This window comes from Chionomys nivalis (genome assembly GCF_950005125.1).
Source record: "Chionomys nivalis chromosome 23 unlocalized genomic scaffold, mChiNiv1.1 SUPER_23_unloc_1, whole genome shotgun sequence".
In the NCBI taxonomy this organism is placed as follows: domain Eukaryota; kingdom Metazoa; phylum Chordata; class Mammalia; order Rodentia; family Cricetidae; genus Chionomys; species Chionomys nivalis.
The window spans coordinates 1,471,189-1,495,229 of NW_026646869.1; the positions used below are offsets into that span (position 1 = coordinate 1,471,189).

General features: G+C 48.7%; 1 protein-coding gene across 3 annotated transcripts in view; it reads left to right on the forward strand.

Annotated features, from left to right (window-relative positions):
• Window positions 1-5,244: 5,244 nt before the first annotated feature.
• The window catches only part of Vrk3 (VRK serine/threonine kinase 3), a 29,401-nt gene continuing 10,604 nt past the window's right edge, over window positions 5,245-24,041 (forward strand). Inside the window, exons 1-12 of one of the 3 annotated variants that reach the window (XM_057761016.1) lie at window positions 5,245-5,695; window positions 8,373-8,434; window positions 10,825-10,903; window positions 11,256-11,395; window positions 13,811-13,945; window positions 15,680-15,874; window positions 16,862-16,926; window positions 18,775-18,841; window positions 19,941-20,025; window positions 20,639-20,744; window positions 22,893-22,985; window positions 23,874-24,006. In XM_057761016.1, coding sequence (XP_057616999.1) covers window positions 11,257-11,395; window positions 13,811-13,945; window positions 15,680-15,874; window positions 16,862-16,926; window positions 18,775-18,841; window positions 19,941-20,025; window positions 20,639-20,744; window positions 22,893-22,985; window positions 23,874-24,006 — 1,018 coding nt within the window. In that variant the 5' untranslated portion in view covers window positions 5,245-5,695; window positions 8,373-8,434; window positions 10,825-10,903; window position 11,256. The remainder of the gene's footprint in view (window positions 5,696-8,372; window positions 8,435-10,824; window positions 10,904-11,255; window positions 11,396-13,810; window positions 13,946-15,679; window positions 15,875-16,861; window positions 16,927-18,774; window positions 18,842-19,940; window positions 20,026-20,638; window positions 20,745-22,892; window positions 22,986-23,873; window positions 24,007-24,041) is intronic. The other 2 variants (XM_057761014.1, XM_057761015.1) reach the window with 2 other exon arrangements.

Consider the following 24,041-nt stretch of genomic DNA (forward strand, 5'->3'; position numbering starts at 1 on the left):
TTATGATAGTAAATTAGGTACACCAATATAGAATAGAGATGGAGTATTTTCTCTTGAATTTGTCAAATGCAAATGGACTAGACATTGTTGATGTATTATTACCTGTATATATTGTGTATAGTCATTGTACTTATTGTATATAGTTTTTCTTATATTAGTTATAGCCTTTATTTTTAGACAAAAAGGGGGAAATGCAGTGGTATATTACTTGTGTTTTAATAAATAAAGCTTGCCTAAGATCAGTGCAAAGCAGCCACACCAGTCAGCCATACAGGCCAGGAAGTGGTGGCACACACCTTAATCCCAGCACTTGGGAGATGATAGAGGCAGATGGATCTCTGTTAGTTCAACACCACCCTGGGCTACACAAGACTGAATCTGTCTAAAAGAGAAACAGCTCACATAAAGGCAATCCCAACAGTTGGGCTCACATGCCTTTAATCCCAGCACTAGGGAGGTGGAGGCAGCATGACAAATTTCCAGATGTCATTACCTTTTTTCCGCTGTGTAGTACTCCATTGTGTAAAAGTACCACTTTTCCTTATCCAGTCTTCAGTCATCTAGGTTGTTTCCAGGTTCTGGCTATGACAAATGCTGCTGCTATGAACATGGTTGAGTACATGTCCTTGTGGTATGATTGAGCATCCTTTGGGTATATACCCAAAAGTAGTATTACTGTGTCTTAAGGAAGGTTGTTTCCTAATTTTCTGAGAAATCGCCAGAAGTATGTAAATCTTTTTTTCCAAATGTTTATTTTTTTATTTTATTGATTTTTATTGAGCTCTACATTTTTCTCTGCTCCCCTCCCTGCCTCTTCCCTCCCCTTCAACCCTCTCCCAAGGTCCCCATGCTTCCAATTTACTCAGGAGATTTTGTCTTTTTCTACTTCCATGTAGATTAGATCTGTTATCTCTCTTAGGATCCTCATTGTTGTCTAGGTTCTCTGGGATTGTGATTTGTAGGCTGGTTTTCTTTGCTTTATGTTTAAAAAACACTTATGAGTGAGTACATGTGATAATTGTCTTTCTGGGTCTGGTTACTTCACTCAAAATGATGTTTTCTAGATCTATCCATTTGCCTGCAAATTTCAAGATTTTTTTTCTGCTATGTAGTACTTCATTGTGTAAATGTGCCACATTTTCCTTATCCATTCTTTGGTAGAGGGGCATTTAGGTTGTTTCCAGGTTCTAGCTATGACAAACAATGCTGCTATGAACATAGTTAAGCACATGTACTTATGGCACGATTGAGCAATCTTTGGATATATACCCAAAAGTGGTATTACTGGGTCTTGAAGAAGGTTGTTTCCTAATTTTCTGAGAAATCACCACACTGACACCCAAAGAGACTGTAGCAGCTTGCACTCTCACCAGCAATGCAGGAGTGTTCCCTTTATCCCACAACTTCTCCAGCATAAGTTGTCATCAGTGTTTTTGATCTTGGCCATTCTTACAGGTGTAAGATGGAATCTTAGTTGTTTTGATTTGCATTTCTCTGATGACTAAGGATGCTGAGCATTTCCTTAAGTGTCTTTCAGCCATTTTAGATTCCTCTGTTGAGAGTTCTCTGTTTGGGTCTGTACTCCATTTTTTTTTTATTGGATTATTTGTTCTTTTGGTGACAAATTTCTTGAGCTCTTTGTATATTTTGGAGATCAGCCCTCTGTCTGATGTGGGGTTAGTGAAGATCTTTTCCCATTCTGTAGGCTACTGTTCTGTCTTTGTTGACCGTGTCCTTTGCTTTACAGAAGCTTTTCAGTTTCAGGAGGTCTCATTTATGAATTGTTTCTCTCAGTGTCTGTGTTACTGGGGTTGTATTTAGGAAGTGGTCTCCAGTGCCAATGTGTTCAAGTGTACTTCCTATTTTCTCATCTATGAGGTTTAGTGTGGCTGGCTTTACGTTGAGGTCTTTGATCCATTTGGACTTGAGTTTTGTGCATGGTGATAGATTTGGATCTATTTTCATTCTTCTACATGTTGATATCCAGTTATGCCAGCACCATTTGTTAAATATGCTTTCTTTTTTCCATTTTATAATTTTTTGCTTCTTTGTCAAATATCAGGTGTTTGTAGGTATGTGGATTAATATCCAGGTCTTCTATTCGGTTCCATTGGTCCTCCTGTCTGTTCTTATGCCAGTACCAGGCTGTTTTCAGTACTGTAGCTCTGTATTAGAGTTTGAAGTCAGGGATTGTGATGCCTCCAGAAGTTCTTTTATTGTACAGGATGGTTTGGCTATCTGGGGTTTTTGGTTTTCCGTATGAAGTTGAGTACCATTCTTTCAAGGTATGAGAAAAATTTTGCTGGGATTTTGATGGGCAGAAGTATGTAAATCTTACCTGAGAGTTTTTATAAAGGTTCAAAGCCTATGCAAAATTTGGTTAGGGAGGACTCAGCAAACTGAGACTGTGCCTATGAATTGCTTTGTGTTAGTCTCTTTGGGAGCTTCATATAAGAGGTTTTGCTATGTGGAAACTGACTTGCTAAAAGGTATTTAACAATAACAGAGGCCTTGGCTAAGGTACAGGCAGTCAGTTTGCCAGAGGCTGATTCCCCTTCAGCTGCAAAGGCTAAAATGCATCCTAGAGTACCCCTGATCCTTCTATAGACCTTCATGAACCCAACACCCAACACAACACTTAATTCTAGCACTTCAGGCTAAGGCAGTATATCTGTCTGACCTCCAGGCCAGCCTGGTCTACATAATAAGTTCCAAGTTAGTCAGGGCTACACAGTGAGACCCTGTCTCATACAACAACCCAAAATAAAAACTACAGATGTGGAGCTGAAGGAATAGATCAGTGACTGAGAACATTTAGTGCTCTTGCAGAGAAGCCATGTTTGGTTTCCAGCACCCACATAGTAGCTCACAACTGTCAGGAACAGAGCCCTTCTGATCTGTGAAGGCACCAGAAACATGTGTGGTACACAGACATACATGCAGGCAAAATACAGAGAAAATGAAAATAAATCTTTAAAATTTACATAGTGTTTTTTTTTTTTCAACATGTGCATTCTGGCCTCATTTGGAGTCAACAATCCTTAAAAAGTTTCTGTACCCCAATAAACCTCTCTGCCGACGCAATAATCCAAATCAGATCAAATTAAACCGAATTAGAAAAATCCCAGGTTTAATGGATACTGGATGGCTTTCCAACCCCTAGAGAAAGGAGGCAGGAAAGGAAGACTAGAAACCCACATGTTTGTTCTCTGGTCACAGTTTAAATACCCTGTGGGAGTGGTATTGAACATCTCTGGGGAGTGGTCATCATCAGGTGGGCTTTCTCAGGAGCTGACTCTGGACTGAGGCAAGGGGGGCAGTTGGAATGGAGGTTGCACCCTAACATTCCAGACTCTTTGGATATATGGATGCCAGGGGCTGGGGTGAAGCTTCCTTCCAAACAATCCTTTCATGGGTTGCTTGAGACCATCGGAAAACACAGATTTTACGTTATGATTCATAACAGTATCAAAATTACACTTATAAAGTAACAAAAATAATTTTATGGTTGGGGGATCACCACAACATGAACTGTACTGAAGGCTCGCAGCATTAGGAAGGTCGAGAACCACTGACATGGAGGTGCTAGATGGGTCTTCCCTGCGTGTGGTACATATGACCAAACAGGCATCTGACCGGACTGTATTCCGCTCTTCCATGCTAAGTTACTTTTCTATTGCTGTGAGAAAACATCGTTACCCAGATAACTTACCAAAAAAAAAAACTTTTAATTGGGTTTGCAGTTCCAAAGGGTTGGAGTACAGATGGTGGATTGAACGTTTGTGGGCGGCAGCGGCTGAGAGCTCGCATCTCAAACCTCAAACAGGAGGCAGAGAGCACACAGGGATGGTGGGAAGTTTTTGAAATCTCAAAGCCTGCCCTGAAACACCTTCTTCAACAGGGCCACACCTCCTAATCCTTTCCAAATAGTTCCAGTAACCTGAGAACATGTATTCAAACAGGAGTCTGCAGGCACTGTTCTCATTCAAACTATCACACTGACTAAAGGCTCTACATTCTGGATGTGACACTTGTTTCCTTTTGGTGTCAGCTGGCGTCCCTCTGTCCCAGGCCCTTCCTGTAAAGTAAGAGACTGAAGCAGAAAGTCTGAATTCAAGGCCATCATGAGCTACAATCCTGAGATCTTAAGTCATCCCTCCCCCTCAAAAGATTGCTTGGGGGTCTCCGAACCAAGGACTGCTGCTTTTCCTTTGGGAGTAATTCGGTTCATTCACAGTGACTCCAGCTTACCTCAGTCACAGCTGCCTGATTCAACCTCTTTTAAGCTCCTCCTCCCTCCCCTTCATGTTCCCAGCTAGCAGAGCTGCAGAAGAGCTGAGAGAAAGTCACCCGTCCGTCCATGGCTGATTTCCTGCTCATGCTGGTAAGTCACCAAAATATCACAAGTGGTAGCAGAAGTTCCCGAATGAGACTGCTGCAGGGATCACAATGACAAGTGCATTTACTGAAACCACCCCCATACCCCTAAAATCCCATCATGCTTCACAACCTGTTCCTAAGATGTACAGAAGTCATTATTTTCTAGCATAGGGTAACAATTACTCACACAGCATTTACACTGTAGTAGGTATTACAAACTAGATGCTGAGTTAAAGCACACGGGAGGACCTGCATGGGTTCCATATATACATACTATCCTGGCTATGATGAGAGAGGCAAAACACCCAGTACTGGAAGGTGAGAGGGGGCTACGATGAAGATACACTGTGTACACGGTTGAGACACTCAAAGAATACATACAAAGGACTCTTTATTTTTATGTTTGTTTCCGCCTGCGTGGAAGTGCTGTGTGCACACCTGGGGCCTTCGGTGGCCAGGGGGCATCTGATCCCCTAAAACTGGAGCTACAGACGTCTGTGAGCCACCACGTTGGTGTTAGGAATTAGACACTGGGTTAGGAGCCATTGCTGATCTTGAGGGCAGAGGTCCGGCTCCCGGCACCCACATGACAGCTCACACCTAAGTGTACCTCCAGTTTCAGGGGATTCGACGAGCTCTCTGACGCCCACGGTTCCGGCACGCAGCTGGTACAGACACTCGGACACCGGGTTCAGGTTTCCCCTCGGGCCTCCCGCTCCCGCCGCTGAGGACTAAGCCCGCGAGCGCCAGGGTCTCCGCGGCCGAGCGAACACAGGCTTTCTGGGCTCCCCAAAACCCAACTCCTCAAGCGCGGGTCCCCCTCAGAGCAACTTCCGGTGCCGGTATAAACTCCTCCTCTCCGCCTTCCGGACTCCAGAGGCTGAGAATCGGGACTAGGGACGGCAGGGCTGGGCAGTGCTCTGCCCTTTCACTGGCTGCCTCCCTGAAACGTCCGTGAAGAGAGGCCAGCGAGTTGCCATAGAAACAGTTTGGGGCGAGGCTGACGCAAGGGCCAAGGGAAGAGGATAGAAGTGATTGGTAGCTACTCGTATCTCGTCGTCACTGGCTTCCCATTAGCATGTGCGCAGTAGGAGGGAAAAGCTCTAAAGGCCGAAGAAGGGTGACCGATGAGGAAATGGAATAATTCCTCTTTCGGTTCCGTGCTGCTCAGGCTTCGGGAAATGGAGTCCCAACGGGGCTTGGGGGCCGAGTTAGAGGAAGTTGGCAGCGCCTGCGCGCCCTCGTCAGGACCAGCGGAGGATGCGCGCGCAGCACCTTCGCCTCTCCCGGAAGTTTACGCTGGGCAACTGAAAAGGTGAGTACAGGTTCCCGCTCCGTATCGGAGCGAGAGTCCGTGCCGTGGGAAACCCCGCGCCCACGGCTCTAAGTATCGTGGTGAGAGGCCGCTCGGGCGGGGAGCCTGTGACGTCACCGCCTGTGGGCTGTGGAAGTCGACCGTGGCGGGGTTCAGGGGGTGGGGGAGAACCCCACTCATACTACGCTGCCCGTGGGATGGAGCCTCCGCGGTTCTGTCATTGCTGGTTTTTTTGGTTTTTCGAGACAGGGTTTCTCTGTAGTTTTGATGCCTGTCCCGGAACTAGCTCTTGTAGACCAGGCTGGCCTCGAACTCCCAGAGATCCGCCTGCCTCTGCTTCCCGAGTGCTGGGATTAAAGGCGTGCGCCACCACCGCCCGGCTGCTGGTTTCTTTTGGATTGTGGAGCCCAAGTGCAGTTTTTGTTACCTAAGGAACTGTTAGTCCAGCACTTGTGGAAGACTTTGTCTAGCCTTTGGTCCCCCGGTATGCTGCGTTCTAGGGACAGAAGCATAGTCAATGATGCCAAGCTGATGTTAATAAGTAAGATAAATTAAATAAGCGGACGGATGCAGAATAAAGACAGACTTGAATGTAATAGCCGAAATCACTGGCTGTGCAACCTTCGACAGGGGACCTCAGCACTCTGGGTCCCCTTCGTTCCTTCCGGCCGCACTGATTTAGCACTACTGTATGTCAGGATCTGCGCCGCATACAGTCTGTAGCTCTATACTCCAATGGTAGTGATGGCTAAACGTGGCTAATAGCTAGAATCCTAGCATTTGGGAGGCCACGTCGCGAGGATTTTGGAGACTAGTGAGTTCCAGGACAGCCCTGCATGGACTACAGAGTGACACCCTGTCCCGGTAATAAAGCTGGGTGTGGTGGTATGTGCTGGTAAGTTTAGCACTTGGGAGGTGAAGACAGGAGGCTCAAAAGTTCAAAGTCAGCCTGGGCTACTTAAGGCCCTATCTAAAATAATGTGTGTGTGTGTGTGTGTGTGTGTGTTTAACCTTGCCTAAGGGTTGGAGAGTTGGCTCAATTTTTGAGTGCTTACTGCTCTTCCAGAGGACCCAAGTTGCTTCCCAGTTCCAGGGGATCAGTGCTTGTGACCTTAATGGGCACTTACATCCACATCCACATACCCATGTGCAGACATACACATACATAAATTTAAATCATAAAGATAAATATTCCTGGGGCTGGAGAGATGGCTCAGCTGTTAAGAGCTGCTCTTGCAGAGGACGTGGGTTTAACTCCCAGCAGCCTCGTGGCAGCTAACAACTGTCCATAACTCCAAGATCTGTCACCCTCACACAAACATACATGCAGGGAAGACACTAGTGCACATGAAATCAAATTATTTTTTTAAAGGATAAATATTTCTAAGCCCTGCACAACTAATTTACATTCTAACATTGGTTGGTTGCCAAACAGAAAATGTAGTCGGTTGTGTAATATGCCTCTGTAGAGCCTTACCTGCACGTCTGTCCAGAACCTGGAAAACAAAAAGCTTTCTCTGCCTGCAGTCCACATGGTGCCCGTGGTGGCCTGCCTGGTTCTGCTGTGTTGATCAGCAGAGATAGTGCTGTGCTAGTTCCAGATTCTCTGCGTGTATATGGCATGGATGTGCAGTTCCTGGAGAGGCCAGCAGAGGGTGTCAGTTCCCCTGGAACTGAAGCTGAAGTTAAGGGTGATTGTGAGCCATCAAACTTGGGTGAGAGACTTGTCGCAGAATATTTGTTTAACTATGTAAAGATGTGTTGCTGTTTTATCTTGTCTGCCTCAGACACCTGATTGGTCTAATGAAAAAACTGAACAGCCAATAGCAAGGGAGGAGGTACAGGCAGGACTTCTGGGCAGGGAAAGTGAGTAGGGGGAGGAATTTAGGTCAGAGGGAAGAAAGAAAGAGACACCAGGAAAATGCCAGGAGCCAGACAGACAGACAGAGGAAGCAGGAAAATAGGACATACACAATGAAAGACAGGAAAAAGCCCAGAGGCAAATGAATAGAAACAGATTAAATTGAAAGAACTAGTGGGGTAAGCCTAAGCTAAGGCAGAGCATTCATAATTAATAAGTCTCGTGTCTTTATTTGGGAGCCAGTTTGCAGCCCAAAGAAAATTCCAGCTACAGAGACTGGATTCGGGTCCTATAGAAGAATAGTATGAATTCCGAATTATTAAGACATCAAGCCTATCCTCAAAACTGACTTCAGTGGATCCCCATGACCCCTGTTTTGATTGTAAATCACAGTAACAAGATGTGGAACCTGGTGCTCACTATAGTGAGAGGGGGTGGCAGCCTAGGCTGGTGGCAGTGTGGGAGAGCTGGAGGCCAATGGTTACAAGCCTGGTGTTCCCTGGCTCAGTTTCGTGCCAGCATCATCTTCCACGTGGGACCCTCCAAGAACATTCTGCGCTGAAGCTAGGAACCCAGTCCATTTCTTGATGTTTACTTTGTAAGTCAGAACCGGGTTGGGCTGGCCATGGTGCGCATGTGAGACCCTGGCCCTCGGGAAGTAACAGCAGAAATACAAGGCTAGTGCTGCATGAGACCCTATCTCATGGGCACTCAAGTAGCACTTGCTGACTGACCGATGCCCAGTAAATATTAGCCAGTACCTTTCCCTAATAAAATGAGCCTTGGTTCATGTCTTCCCTCTTTGTTCTTTTCCAGGCTGTGGTCACGATGGAGTTTCCAACTCCGTAATCCAAGGACTAGACCCTGAGCCCACAAAGGTACTGTTGCCCCTGACGCCTGTTTCCCACCAAGAGCCCAGCCATACTGCCTCCTCCCTATGGCTGCTGGTGGACCTCCCTGCCCTGTCAGTTTGGGTATGGCAAGGCTCACCTAGTCAGGCATTGGCTCCTTTAAAGAGGCCATCCTTTTCCCAGTGACCACTGAGGAAAATAGACTTAACATGGAATTAGCAAAGAACACCAACAGAAGTAGGTGTGGTGGTGATACCTGTTACCGTGAGGTAAGCCTGGCCTATACAGCAAGACCCTGGGCAATGGTTAATATTATCAGCTTGACTGGAAGGATCATCTTGGAGACAAATGTGTGGGAAGGATTATCTAGATTGTGTTCGTTGTATCCAGAATGTGGGTGGTAACATTTTCTGGGTCCTGGACTGTATAAAAAGGAGAAAGTGATCTGGGCACCAGCATGCATTGCTCTCTGCTTCCTGACTGTGTGCAGTGTGACCAGGTGTGAGCAACTGCCTGCTCCTGCTGCCATGACTTCTGCCATGACGGATTGTGCTCTTGAACTCTGAGCCTTCAGTTGCTTTTGGTAGGATATTTTATCACAGAAACAGAGAAAGTAATTGAGACACCATGTCTCAAACAAAACACAGGCACACATACAGTTTATAGACAGAAAACAAACAGGGAGTTTACAGTGGTGGCACACGCCTTTAATACCAGCATTTGGGAGGCAGAGGCAGGTGATCTCTGTGTTTGAGGCCAGCCTGGTGTACAGAGTAAGTTCCAGGACACCCAAGGCTACACAGAGAAACCCTGTCTCGAAAAAACAAACAAAACAATAAAAAACACCAGAGATTTCTAAACCTCTCCACTTTTTACATAAGTCAAGTGGACTGTCTGTTCTTACTCAGTCTAGGCTGTGAAATGCCACAGTAACAAGTAGCCCCTAAGTCTGTGGCTCGACACAGTTACACATTCTCTTTCACTGGTACCAACTTCGGACGACTGTCCATATCCAGTTTTGGTCTGGTGGCTCCAGAGTCACCACCTAAGCTTCAAATTTGTCACCACCAGAAGGGAGAAGGAGAAAGAGACACTAACAAGAAATAAAAATAAAAAAGCCTCCCCAGTATTTGTCCTTTTGACAAAACAATTGTGTAGTTGGCTTTTTTACTCAGCTCCCAAGTAATCACATGGAGAGACTCACTCTTACCGCACCTGCAGGGCCTGGATAGCTGAGACTGGGGTGGGGGAGGGGCGGTGGGATTGAGACACAGAGGCTTCTTTTCAGGTGGAAGAATAGCAACCTTTTTTTTTGCCCCAAGCTAAAGCCTTTTGTACCTCTACTGCTTCTGTGGAGACCATTGGCCAGAAAGAACACAAATACCCTTGTCAATTTCAGACAACAAGGAAGTTCTGCTGTCAGTCAGGGGGAGTGAGGGCAGCTGGATCACAACCCCCCCCCCATTTTATTTTATAAAATAAATGATGTCTGTCTCGTTACTTTGGGTGGAATACCTTGCCTGTCATGGGGAATAGCCCTCTAATATTCCCTGTCTTAGGTGGTATTCTGCCCCCAAAGTATTGCCCATCCATGGATACCCAAATACATAGCCCTAAACCAAGTATCCCCAGGACTGACAGCACCAACTAGCCAGACCAGCGCTGCAACCATCTAGCATGCACTAACTGGGTGGTAAAATTAACAAAAGCAGTATTGAGTGTGTCCGTGGTGTCCCCTGGGCTGGGCACTGACTGGGCCAGGGCAACATGCCTAGCAAAGCTCTCCTCCAGCTGCCTCTGGCCCCAGCCACACTCTCTCTGGGTCCAAACTGCTGCATGGAGTGGAGCAGAACTCAGGGAAGCAGGCTCGCTGTTCCTGCCCCAGAACCATTGAAGGGGCCCCACTTTAACAATCTTTTAGGGAATTTAGGCGTTGTCAACAAGACTAAGCTATTGACCAGGTATAATAAGTCTCTGTGTGGTTATTGGGGGCGGCTGGTGGCAGAGAGCTGAGCAAGGGTCCTGAGGAGAACTCCATCTGCATTTCTCCTCTGTGCTGAGGATCTGTAACCACTTGTCAGGTTGGCTTGTGACTTTCAAAGGCAAGTTCTGGAATTCTCTCAGCCATCAGTCAGACGAAACAGGCCCAAAGGCTCTGAGATTTCCCCGTGGAAAGATGAAAGTGCAGGAATAGCAGTAAAGGGGCAGTGGGAGCAGCTCAGCTGGGAGAGCTGGTTTCTGCTGGTTTCTGCTGCTGAAACACTCTGACCAGATGGAACTTAGGGGAAGAAAGAAAGGACTTGTTTGGCTTACACGTCCAAGGCGTTGTCCATCGCTGAGGGTGTCAGTATGTACCTGGTTCAGACACTGGAGGGCCACCACTTGGCGCTCATGGTCATCTCTCTGTTCTTTTCCAGTCCAGGACAGTCTGCACAGGCAGTGGTGCTGCAGTAGGCTGGTCCCTCCTGTGTCCACCCACATGAAAACCTGATCCAGGTAGTCCCTCACATGAAGCTTTCCTCTCAAATGCTTTCAGGCTATGTCAAGTTGATAATTAAAGCAAAGACATCAAACAAATATAAAAGACCTGAGTTCAACTCTCAGGACTCACAAAAAAATCTGGGTGTGATAAGCATACACCTATAATCCTAGCACTGGGGATTCAGAGACGGGGCTTCATAAGTTGAATTGGCCAGACACACTGTCTTCTTGACAAGCTACAGACAGGGAGAGGTATTGTCTAACACACAAGGTGGGTGGTGCATAGAGACCCACACCTGAGGCTGACCTTGGCTTTCCCCATGGTTCACACTCTGGATGGTTCATTCTGATCCCTTGTGTGTTGCAGCATGATCTCCTTCTGTCCAGTCTGTGGCAAAGGTGTCAAAGGATCATTCAAGTTCTGCCCATTCTGTGGCAATTCCCTGCCTGTAGAGGAGCATGCAGAAGCTCAGACTGGCCTTTCGCCTCCTGGGTCATCCTTCCAAGGTAGGAGCCAGCAGAGTCCAGCCCCATCCTGCAGCTTCTTACAGCTTCTAGTTGGTGCCATCCTGTTGGAATTCCTGTCTGCGTACCTGTCAGAGGTGGTCTCTGGGCATCAGGACCACAAGAGGGACATTTCTGTCGCAGTTAAGCATGTTTGCAGGAGCAGAGGAGGCCATGGGAGCTCTGTTTCTTTAGCAAACAGTTCACTGGACAGCTGTTCTTAGAGGAAAGATGTGGAGCTGAAGCCAGCAGGAGCACAAGTCAGACTTAGCAAACGCAGCGCTCCCATGTCTCCATAGTCCTAGTACCTCAGCTGACTGTTGCACAGCCATAGTGCAGGGCAGTAGTTGGGCTGCGTTGGATGCATATTAGCACACTGAGTGTTTAGTGTCTATTTCTTGTTTAAGGGCACACGTGTGGAGTTTAGAGGGCAGCGTACAGGAGTCCACAGTCTCTCTCCCGTGTGCGGCCTGGGGGTTGAACTCTTCTTGTTAGGCTCAGTAGCAAGTACCCACTGAGCCATCGTGCTGGGCTTCTACGGTCTTTCTAGGCATCGAGGTGGTGGTTGTCAGCTGTCATGATATTGGGGTCCACACAAATATCGGCAAAGCATGTTTAATATGTTTGCAGAAAGGAATAAAAGTGCTTTAAATACATACCCATAAAAGCATATAAATAGATACGCACATACATAATCATTGCCACTTGAAACTTAGTGTATGGGGCTGGAGAGATGGCTCAGAGGTAAAGAGCACTGGCTGCTCTTCCAGAGGTCCTGAGTTCAATTCCCAGCAACCACGTGGTAGCTCACAACCATCTGTAAGGAGATATGGTGCCCTCTTCTGGACTGCAGGATACTTGTAGGAAGAACCCTGTATACATAATACATAAAAATCTTTTTTTTTTGTTTTTTTTTTTGTTTTTTTAAAAAATATTTATTTATTTATTATGTATACAGTATTCTGTCTGCTTGTATGCCTGCAGGCCAGAGGAGGGCACCAGACCTCATTACAGATGGTTGTGAGCCATCATGTGGTTGCTGGGAATTGAACTCAGGACCTCTGGAAGAGGAGGCAGTGCTCTTAACCTCTGAGCCATCTCTCCAGCCCATAAAAATCTTTTTTAAAAAAATAGAAAGGAAGGAAGAAAGAGAGAGAGAGAAAGAAAAGAAAGAAACTTAGTGTATGCTTTAAATTTGCTCCAAAGTCAAACACAGTGGCATTATACCTGTAATCCCAGCATCGGGGAGGCTGAGGAAGGAGAACTGGGATCTTCCTGATTTTAAGACCAATCTAGGCCATATAGAAAGACCTTGTCTTTTCTTTTTTGCTTTTTATTGCTTTGTTTTGTTTTGTTTTTCTCTTGTGTAGCCTTGACTGTCTGGAACTCTAGACCAGGCTGGCTGTTGTGTCAGGTGTGGTCCACACGGGTCTATGGAAAGAAGACACAGACGCACTCTTAGGATGGCTTTTTAACTGTGCGGGGGGGGGGGGGTGTCAGCCCCTGGCAGATTGACTCACTGTAGCTTCACAAAGCTCCCCAAAGAGATGAAGCCAGTGCAGATTCTCAATTAAGAGATTTCTTGGTTTGCCAAGTCCTCCGCAACCAAGTTTTGCATAGGCTTTGAACCCTAGGACACTCTCAGATAAGATTTACATACTTCAGAAAAAAAAAGAAAATATTACCCAGAAAAGGCAGATCAAAGCCAGATGTTTTGAGTCAAAAGATCTGCACAAGTGCAGACACTCAGAGATCCTCCTGCTCTGCCTTTCAAGTGCTGGGGTTAAAGTGGATTAAAGGCCTGCGCCACCACCGCCCAGCTGCAGGATCTTGTCTTAAACGAACAACAAACAAATGCCGGACCAGCAGGCTGGCTCGGAGAATAAAGTGCTTGCTGCACAAGCTGACCAACTGCTTCGACCCCTTAGAAGCACAGTGCAAGGAGAGAACTGAGTCCCAAAAGTTGCCATCTGACTTCCGGGTGTGCACATGCATGCTCACACACACACCTGTCTGTGCATGTGTGTGCACACATACACATTGATAATACAGTAAATTAAAATTTTCAAAAAACGTCCTGGTAGTGGTGATGTGCACCTTTAATCCCGGCACTCAGGAGTCAAAGGCAGGCAGATCTCTGTGAGAAAGTTCCAGGACAGCTAGAACTGTTACACAGAGTAACCTTGTCTCAAAAAAAAAAAAAAAAAAAAAAAATTCAAAAAAGAAGTTGCTTAGAAGACAGCAAAATGACAAGTCATGGAAGATATAAAAGAGGCTAGGGCTGGCGGAGAAGAGATAAGCGGGAAGAAGGAACACTGACTGGGTCGGGGCAGTAGAGACACCAGGGCTGCAGCGTTCAGGACTGGCTGTGCCTGGAAGGCCCTTCAGAACTCTAATCTGCATTTGGTTCACCTTTAGGCTCAAAGAGAGGGCTGAACTCCAGCTCTGAAACCTCTCCCAAGAAAGTGAAATGGTCGCCCACTGCCACTTCTCTTCCACCTTCTGTCCGTCCTGAGTCTGAAGAATCCTTTAGTTCTCCTGAGAGAGCCACAGGTGAGAGAGAACTGGGACTGGCCCGTATCTGGAAGGGCCAAAGATGGGTCGTTTGAGTGTGCCTGGTCCAAGGGGCTGGAGAGGAGGCTCAGCGGCTGAGAGTCCTGGCAGCTCACAAGCACCTGTAGGTCTGACTCCAGGGGCTCCAGTGTGCTCCTCTACCTCCAAGGCACTGCACTCGAGTGAAATTACCCAGCCCCCACACAAACACACAGACACGATCAAAACTAACATAAAATCAAGAAATTAAAGCAATGTTTGAGGAAAAACTGCTGCTGTTTCAATTCATTGCCTGGCACTTCTTCCCAGTGCCCCCTTCCTGTCTGTCCCCACAGGTACCTTTCACACCCACAAGTGGATCCATTGCCCACATTCCATGCCCCTGCCTCGACTCTGACCACTCCACAAACCCAGCACCTCGCTTATCTGTGCTCCTTTATCATTCTGTATGTTTTCTAGACGATTTCTTTTGTTTGTGTAGCCTAGACTGGCCTACAACTCACAGCCATCCTCCTGGCTCAGCCTCCTAAGAACTGGGATTATGGGAATATGCCATCACAGTCAGTTTCTGAGTAATTTCTTCGTCTCTAGCTCCCAATTTATGATTTCTTTCTCTAGCCATATCTAGCCTGCCACTTAAAACACATACTGTGTTTCTGACTCCATATCCCAGTATCAGCTGAGCCACTTGAGGGGCCCTCCATCTCTTAAGTTCTGCTCCTATGTTCCCCCAGACCACCTTGCCTTCACCACCTCTGGCCTGACGTGCTCCCCAGTTCTCCCCATTTAGAGACTCCTTCTGAGCTTGTGAGTGTACATTGAGGCCTCTGCTCCCTCTGGCTGGACCTGCCCTCGTTTGTCCACTTGTCACCTCTGGTTCCGTGTCCCTGCATGTTCTTTGTGGAAAGGACCATACAGGACTCGTGTGTCTTCCCAGCCAGAGCTGGGAAGAGAGGCCTGATGTCCGGGCTTCCTGGGCCCTCTGCATAGCTCAACACATAGCCAGGACCCATTCCAGGGTATTTTGGAGTGAATGTCTGTAATGCCCTTTCTATCGGGCAGACTTCTATTAACCCGTAAGACCCTGCTCTAATGTCCCCTCCCCGAGAAAGCCTCCCTTGACTTCTTCGGGTCACCTATCTCTTCTCTGGCCCCAATATCCACGTTGACTGCTTCATCTCTGATTCAGTTCTGACTGGTTATATCTAGGTCATAATCCCTACCATACTGGGAAGGGTCCAGACCTGACCCATGAGGGTCTCTGATACTGTAGAACAAAGATTCTGCCCTGTGGGAGCCAAGGGATGGTGTGGGAAGTCCTTCTGTCTATGTGTTGCTTTTATTGGTTAATAGAGAATCTGTCTTGGGCGTGGCAGGGCAGAATAGAGGTAGGCAGGGAAAACTAAACCGAATGCTGGGAGAAAGAAGGCAGAGTTAGAGGCCATGTAGCTGCCAGCTGGCACCTTGCCGGTAGACCATAAACCTCATGGTAAAATATAAAATAGTAGAAGTGGGTTAATTTAATATGTAAAAGCTTGCTAGGAATATGCTATAGTGATTTACCAAGCAGTGGTTTAATTAATACGGTTTCTGTGTGGTTATTTCGGGTCTAAGTGGCTGGGAACAAACAAGCAGCTTTCCCACAACGCAGCGAGAATCCCCAAATGAGTAGGAGGAGGATCTCAGCCCTGCTTCTCTCTGCTGCTTTCTCTTTATCTGGTCGTCTCCCTGCAGGTACCTGGAGCAGACCCCTGACCCCCAGAGGCAGCCCCCAATCCTCCAGGCAAAGTCCTCAGACACTGAAGCGGAGCCGGATGACCACCAACCTCCAGGCTTTGCCCACAGGGACAAAACTGACAGACAAGAAAGGGCAGCACTGGACACTGGGGGCCCTCCAGACCCGGGATGACCAAGGCATTCTCTATGAAGGTACATGCTGTCCCAGTGCACAGGGGAAGCACCACAAGGACACAGGAGGTATAATACCCAAGGACAGAAACTTGAAGGAGGAAAGATCAGCTAGGGCGCAGGTCCACCAGTGTTAATCCGTCAGGACAGGGAGAGCAGAGCAGCTCAGACCAGGTACCCAGGAACCAGAGGAAAGGGTTACAGGAGATGACCAAGGCAAGGGGTGGCCATCAGGGACATACCCCAGTTGCCTCCTTCCTCTAGCTTGACCACACCTCCCAGTGATACTGTTATATTTGAGTCCTTCAAAGAACTAACCCATCCTTGAGGTCAGAGCCCCAGGACCTCATCATCTCTGGAAGCCATGGTAGTCTCCCGAAAGACATCCCTAGCCTTGCTACTCCTCAGTCCCATCAAGTTGATGGTCAAGGTGGCATCAGGGCGGGGTGTGGTGAAGGGCTGGCTATTCTGCTTCCATTCTGCTGGGAGAAGGTGGTGGATTGGGTTCACAGTTCCAGTTCATGATAACAGGGAAATAAGGCAGGAACTTGAGGGGGGCTTGTCATAACCATAAAGAACAAAGGACAAAATTGAATGCATGTTTGTTTGCGTGCTTGCTTGTGCTCAGCCTGGCATCTCCACTCTTACAGCTCAGGGCCCCTTCCTAAAGAATGTGCCACCCACAGTGGGTTGAGTTTTCCCACATCAGTGCAGACAATCCCCACAGGCTAACCCAGTGCAGACAATCCCTCATTGAGACTTTCTCCCCGGCTGCTTCTAGATTGTATCATGTTGACAAATCTAACTATCACACTCACCTAATCTCTGGAACTTTGGAGAGGGGAGGGAGGGAGGGAGGCAGATACACATAAAGAAATAGGTGTTGAACCCCAAGTGTGCACTTTGCCATGGGAACCAGAGAACTGGCTCCTGGTTCTGACAGGTTGGGGGTCGGTGGCCCTGACTCTCCCCTTAAGTTCTGAAGTTTCTCTCTCTGCCATTCCACAGCTGAGCCCACTTCTGCCCTCCCCTGTGAATCAAGGACTGAGAAGTATAGATTCTCACTCAAACTGGTGAGTGGTCCAGGGGAAGCTCAGAAGGGAGGGTGCAGGGCTTTCAAATTAACCCTTGACTTCTGAGTCCCCTCGCAGCCTGGGGAGCCAACCCTGGAAACAGGGTGCTCCTAGTCTATGAAGAGCCATGGAACTCTGACCGAGCACAGTCCTTCACTTTGGGGAGCAGAGATGAGACATGGTGCTTCCTGGTCATGTGACGCTTTCCCCTCTCAGCTCCAAGTTTCTGCATCAGTACTGCTGACTTCCTGAGCCTGCCTGCCCACTGTGGCCTGCCTCCTACATAGAATGTGTCAGCTTTGTGTGACAGTATTTCGGTATAAAACACATCAAGGGAGGAGGGATTTATTTGGTTCATGATTTGAAAAATATGAGTATATCATATGAGGGTATTGCCAAGCAGAGCATCTCACTTGTCAATCATATGGGAAAGATGTGGCCCAGAGCAGTTCTTGTTGTGGCAGCCAGGAAGCAGAGAGTCTGAGAGAGCATGAGCAAGAGGATGTGGTGGTGGACAGTATCTGTGCAGACCCCTGAGGCCTAGTGCCATCTGCTTCAAGTTCTGTGTGACGTACCCCAGCTGTCTCTGATGAACCCAACCCGTGCACTGCCTCTGGATCCCGTCAGCAGTCTTTGAGGTTGCCACTGTATTCCAAATTAACAGACAGAAGAAAGGAATGGAGAGATGGGGAGGGAAATGGGCAGGAAAAAAGGAAGAGAGGAGTCGGATTGGGGGTGCACCTCAGTATAGTACCTGCCAGTGCACAGACCCGGAGTCGGATTGGGGGTGCACCTCAGTCAGTTAGTATAGTGCCTGCCAGTGCACAGACCCGGAGTCGGATTGGGGGTGCACCTCAGTTAGTATAGTGCCTGCCAGTGCACAGACCCTGGGTCTGTCAGCACACTGCACAAGCCAGCTGTGGTTCATGCCGTCACTCCAGCATTCAGAATGCAGAGGCAGGAGGATTCAGTCTTCAGCTACATCAAGAGTTTGAGGCCAGCATTGGATACATGAGGCCATGTCCTAGAAGAATTCGGGGCTGTAGAGGATGGGGAGGAAGGGAAGGGAGACCAGGGGAACAGAAAGAGAGGAGACTGTTGGGCAGAAACCTGGCTATGTTTAATGCTATGGTCTTCAAAACCAAGGTAGAATAGCATATATAGTTAAAAGATTTGGCTTGACTGGTGTGTGTGTGTGTGTGTTCAATCTTTAAAATACATATTTTATGTGAATGAGTATTTTGCCTGCATGTATATCTTTGTACCATTTGCTTGTTTGGTGCCCACAAAGGCCAGAAGAGGTGCCAGGTCCCCTAGAGCTGGAGTTACAAGTGGTTGTGAGCTGCCTGATGTAGGTTCTGGCGACCAAACCTGGACTCTCTGGAAGAGCAGCCAGTCCTCTTAACCACTGAGCCATCTCTTCAGCCCCCGACACACCTTTTTTTTTTTCTTATTTTTCTTTTCTTTCTTTTTTTTTTCCTTTGAGTCTGGTTCTCAATACATAGGCCAGAGACCAGGTTGGTCTGGATTCCCTGGTAGTGGTGGTCATGTCCTCATTGGCCAAAACTTGGTCATGAAGCTGTGCCTCATTGCAAAGGAGTCTGGGAAATGAAGTTTTTAGCTAAGGGCCACATGTCTAGGGCAAACTTGTGGGTCTTACAATGAAATAATCAAGGGGGTGGGTACTGAGAAGCACAGCCTGCTCAGTCAGGATCCTTCAGTACTGTCCTGATGTAGGGACAGGAAGACTCTCAGTCTGTGGGTGTCACCCTGGAGTCTGGCTGAGAATTTGGGGTCCTTGTCTAAGGGAGTTTGGTATAACAGCCTCTGCCCTCCTCTCACCCCCAGGACTCCAAGGATGGGCGCCTTTTCAATGAGCAGAACTTCTTTCAGAGGGCAGCCAAGCCTATGCAAGGTATTCCTTGGGGACTGTGCAGGAGAGTTAAGTCAGGTGATAGGGCCCACAAGGTGCTCCACGGTGACTGGGCAAGTGACAGGGTCCTCAAGATATTTAATGAAATTGGGTATGCATCTACCTGCACCCACAACCTGACTCCCATCACCCTCAGCCCTCTGGCCTCAGAAGACAGCTCTGCAGAGACAAATGGTGATTGTCAGCACACTGTATGACAGTCACATCACAAATCTTGGGGAAATTTTTAACTAAAAATTGGTTACTTTCAAAACAAACATACACATGGTGCCTGGTGTCCTAGACTTTTTCTGTTCTGTAGCCATGCTGCATGGGTTGACTGACTCTATCATGTACTCAGAGGACACTGCCTGCTCTGCCCCCTCCAGCTGTGCTCATGCCTGTGCTGCTGCTGCCGACACTGGCCTGCTGGGAAGTACTTACCCCATAGGTCAGAGCTGACCTACCAGCTGCCTTGGACCCCTGCCAGCCCGCACCTGGCCAGATCTCAATACACCCCCACCCAACCCCTCTGCACTAGCCCAGTGGCCAGTGATGCTGTGGTTGGTTAGATTTCTGCTAATCTTATCAGCTTTGCATGTAAACTCAGAGATCACCCTTTTCTTTCTTTCATTATTTTGAAACTGGGTCTCATGTAGCCCTGGGTTTCTGGAACTTGGAATGCAGTCAAGGCTAACCTTGAACTCCTGACCGTCCTGCATCCACCTCCTGATTAGTGGGATTCCGTGGGCTCCAGCATGTTCCATTTTATGCAGCACTGAGGATGGGACCCAGGACATTATCCATGCTAGGGAGGCACTCTGCCAACTGAGCCCGTCAACACTCATACCTGTTGCTCTTAACCTCTTCCCCTCGTGCTGGCTCTGTGCGTGTCTGCCCAGCAGTTGTGGCAGAGGTGGTTCACAGATGTGCCCACCCTGTCCCACCTCTTGTCACTGTCGCCTGCAAGGACGTCATACCATTGAGGACAAATGAAGAGCCCAGAGTCTGGTCTGGGCTCTCTGCTTCTGGCTAAGCAGGGCTTGTTCCTGTGAACCTGGCACCTGGCCGTGAGTCCGACCCGAGTCTCTACCTCACGCAGTGAACAAGTGGAAGAAGCGATGCTTGGTTCCGCTCCTGGCCATCCCCACCTGCGTTGGCTTTGGCATTTACCAGGACAAGTACAGGTGAGTCACCTCACTTGCTGCCACCACTCCTTACCCCAGCCAGTGGCCCCTCTGCTGTATAAGTAGGCTTTCTCAGGGGGACATCTGTGCCCTTCTTCAGAATGGGGCTGTGGCTCATATGACCAGGGTAGGTCTAGCTTTCCAAGTGATGAATTTTATTCAGCTTAACTTACAGAGCAGCAGGTGACCTCAGCATCTCTTCCAGCAAAGTCTCACCGCCTGTAATTGTTCCTTTCTTTTATTGGGCAGCAGAGCGGAAGGGAAAAAAGCAAAGTGGAACAGGCAGCAAAGAGAGTGAAGGCTTAGAGACCCAAGAGTAAGGAAGGGCGGCATACCTACGAGGCCCCTGCTTGCTGAGAGCTGGGATGTGGGAGCTGGTGGAAGCAAATGGGATTCTTTACAGTCTGGTCAAGGACTAAGGGGTGAAGAACCTCAATCCCCATAGCTGCTCCAGGGCATTGTGAGAACTTACGGGGAAAAGGGACAGGAAGCTCAAAGGCAGAAACACACAGCTATGGACTAGCACTGGCAGAGATGGGTGTCCTAACTCATCCTGTCCAATTCCTGTGGGATACCTTGTAGGGCTTGTAGCTCCCATGGTTCTGTCTTCTAGGTTCCTGGTGTTCCCCAGCCTGGGGAGGAGCCTTCAGTCAGCCCTGGATGACAACCCAAAGCATGTGCTATCAGAGAAATGTGTGCTGCAGGTGGCCTGCAGGCTGGTACGTACCTCAGAACCACTCCTCCTCCTCTTCAAATCCCAACTTCCCCATCAGACAGATTAACTCATCTTCATGGGTACACAGAGGCCAGAACACCAGTGGTCTAGTTGGGTGGGTAATGATATCCTGCAGGATCAGCCTGGAGGCCCAGCCTGGAACAAAAGGTGCAGGCCATGGAGCCTGGACTCTCAGGATGAATGGCAACGATTAGGATGCTGGGTGGAAGAATGGCGTTGGTATGTAGGAGAGAAGTTTCCAGACTAAGGAGACAGCTTGGGCCAAGGCTTGTGTCTTACTTACCTTTTTGTTGCTGTGATAAGACACTGTGGCCAAGGACCACTTCAGGAAGAAAGGTTTCTTTTGGGCTCATGTGGCGGAGTGGCAGGCGGAGGAGAAGCTGAGCGCTCAGCCCGACAGCCCTGAAGCAGCCTGCAACACGAATGCAAGGAGGCCCCAGCAGCACCTCCTCCAGCACGGCTGCATCTGATTCTTCTCAGACAGCCAGGACTGCTGGGGACGCCTCACTAGGGACCATGTACTCAGACAGCCAGGACTGCTGGGGACGCCTCACTAGGACCACATACTCAGACACCCAGGACTGCTGGGGACGCTGCACTAGGGACCACATACTCAGACACCCAGGACTGCTGGGGACGCTGCACTAGGGACCACATACTCAGACACCCAGGACTGCTGGGGACCCCTCACTAAGGACCACGTACTCAGACAGCCAGGACTGCTGGGGACGCCTCACTAGGGACCACGTACTCAGACACCCAGGACTGCTGGGGACGCCCCACTCGGACCAGCAGCTTGTGCAGAGATGTTGCTCGCTGCCACACTCACTCATTCACTCCTCATGCGCTCACTAGAGAGTCACCCGGTGCCCAGCTTTCTCTGGCTGCGATCCTGTCTTCCTGTCTGCATTCTCACGGTTAGGTAGGCAGGGCTCTGGCAGACAGTTGGCTTTCAGAAACAACCCCTGCTTGCCAGGCAGTGGTGGCGCACACCTTTAATCCCAGCACCAGGGAGACAGAGGCAGGCGGATCTCTGAGTTCAAGGTAGTCTGGTCTACAGAGCAAGTTCCAGGACAGCTAGGGCTACACAGAGAAACTCTGTCTCGTAAAACAACAAAAAAGAAATGACCCCTGCTTAATGAAGAATGCGGAGCCAGATCACATAGCTGGAGAGATGTAAGCACCACGGGAGTAATGTGCTCATTGGGTGAGGTGAATATCCTGGCATCATCTATAGTGTGGGGGAGGTCAGTGCGTGCAGAGAACAGCCATCAAGTCCACCACACAGAGTTCGAATGCCAGGTGAGGAGAAAGGGTGCTGGGGGCAATGGGAAAGAAAGCTGGACAGATGAGGCAGAAAGACCGCAGGCCATGTGGGGTTGAGTTGGAGCAAGGAAACTTGAGGCAGGATGAAGGCTCAAGTGAGGATAGGAATTGCAGAACATCCTGGCCAGGGGAAGGAGAGATTATAGAAGAACAAGTGGCCCCAGGGTTAAGTAGGGCTCTGGAGACAGAAGCAGGATGTGACTGATACCCAGATGGCTCCTCATGACTGTTCAGAGTTCAGTGTAAAGTCAGCTGGAGATACAGGTAGAGATTGCTGGAAAGGGACGCCGCTCAGCAGCAGAGCTACTACTAGAACCCCCAGGAAGGGGCTTAGCAGTTTGCCTCTTCACTCTTAGAAACACGAGCAGAGCTCTGGTGTTGAAGGTGCCAGTTACTTCTGCAGAGGGACTCTAAATCACAGGAGGTAGATGGAAAGCTAACTGCTGATTTTTTTTTTTCTGGATTTTTTTTGAGACACAGTTTCTCTGTGTAACAGTCCTGCTGTCCTGGAACTCGCTCTGTAGACCAGGCTGGCCTTAAACTCACAGAGATCTGCCTGCCTCTGCCTCCCGAGTGCTGGGATTAAAGGTTTGTGCCACCATGCCTGGCTAACTGCTGAATTCTTTAGAAAGTCTAACTTGAGCCATGACCAGGCATGCTAACCCAGTGAACTGCCTCATGCTATGCTAGAACTTGGTAGGATCCCCCTTCAGTCCAGTCTGGTGTCCCTAGGTTGAGAGAGTTGCTCCTTTCCTATTTGTCATGGCTCTGTCAGTCATGCCACCTCGACATCTTCTCCCTCCAGCTGGATGCTCTAGAGTTCGTCCATGAAAATGAGTATGTTCACGGGAACCTGACGGCTAAGAATGTCTTTGTGAATCCCAGGGATCTAAGCCAGGTAAGAGCCAGACCGCTCCCACACACATGCATGCACACACGCATCAACACCCCTTTCGTGCTGCTGGGGATGTGGCTCCATTGGTAGAGTACTTGCGCAGTGTGCAGAGAACCTTGGGTTCCATCTCTGAGACCAGGTAAATCGAGCATGTTGCCACCCAACTGTCTTCCCAGCAGTCAGGGAGTAAATACAGGAGGATCGGGGGAGTTCAGTCACTCAAAGCCAAGTGTAGTAGTGCATGCCTTTAATCCCAGCAGTTGGGAGGTAGAGGCAAGTTATCTCTGTAAATTCAAGGACAGCCTAGTCTATGTAATGAGTTCTAATACAGCCAGGGCTATGTAGAGACTATCTCCAAACAGTCAGTGTTACAATTTGGGAATGAAGCATCCTCCAGAGGCTGGTGTGCTGGTGGAGTGCTGGAAGTCCCGGCAGAGTCTCTTGCACAAAGCAGCTTGGGTGTTAAGCTCAGTTCCCAGAGTTGGGTTTGTGAGAGCCTGCATCAAAGGGCTCTGACTCCACACTAGACTAGACTTATTTACTGATGGAGCCATACTTTGGAAATCAGGAGTGGGGCTCCAGGAGCATGCCTTTCAAGGATAAATTTTGTCTTGTCCTTGCTTCCCCTCCATTGCTCTCCCTGATCCCCAGCTACTGTGAGGCGAGAAATCCCCACTACTTGGTCCACCATGATGTTCATTCTCACCTGAGGTCCAAAGTAGGGATGCAGCTGAGTTTATGCCTAACCTTCTGCACCAATAGGCAGCCGCAACCTTCCCCTTCAATGCTGTCAGGGCTATAGACAGCTGCTGACACAGGCATCTATGCCCACAGAGTCTACCACCAAGGCTGCAGTCCTAACCTCAGGTCTGTGTGCCTCTTTGTCCACAGGTGACCCTGATGGGCTATGGCTTCACCTTCCGCTACTGCCCGGGTGGCAGACATGTGACCTACAAAGAAGGCAGCAGGAGCCCCCACGAGGGAGACCTGGAGTTCATTAGTGTGGACATTCACAAGGGATGCGGTGAGGGGGGACCTGGAGTTCATTAGTGTGGACAT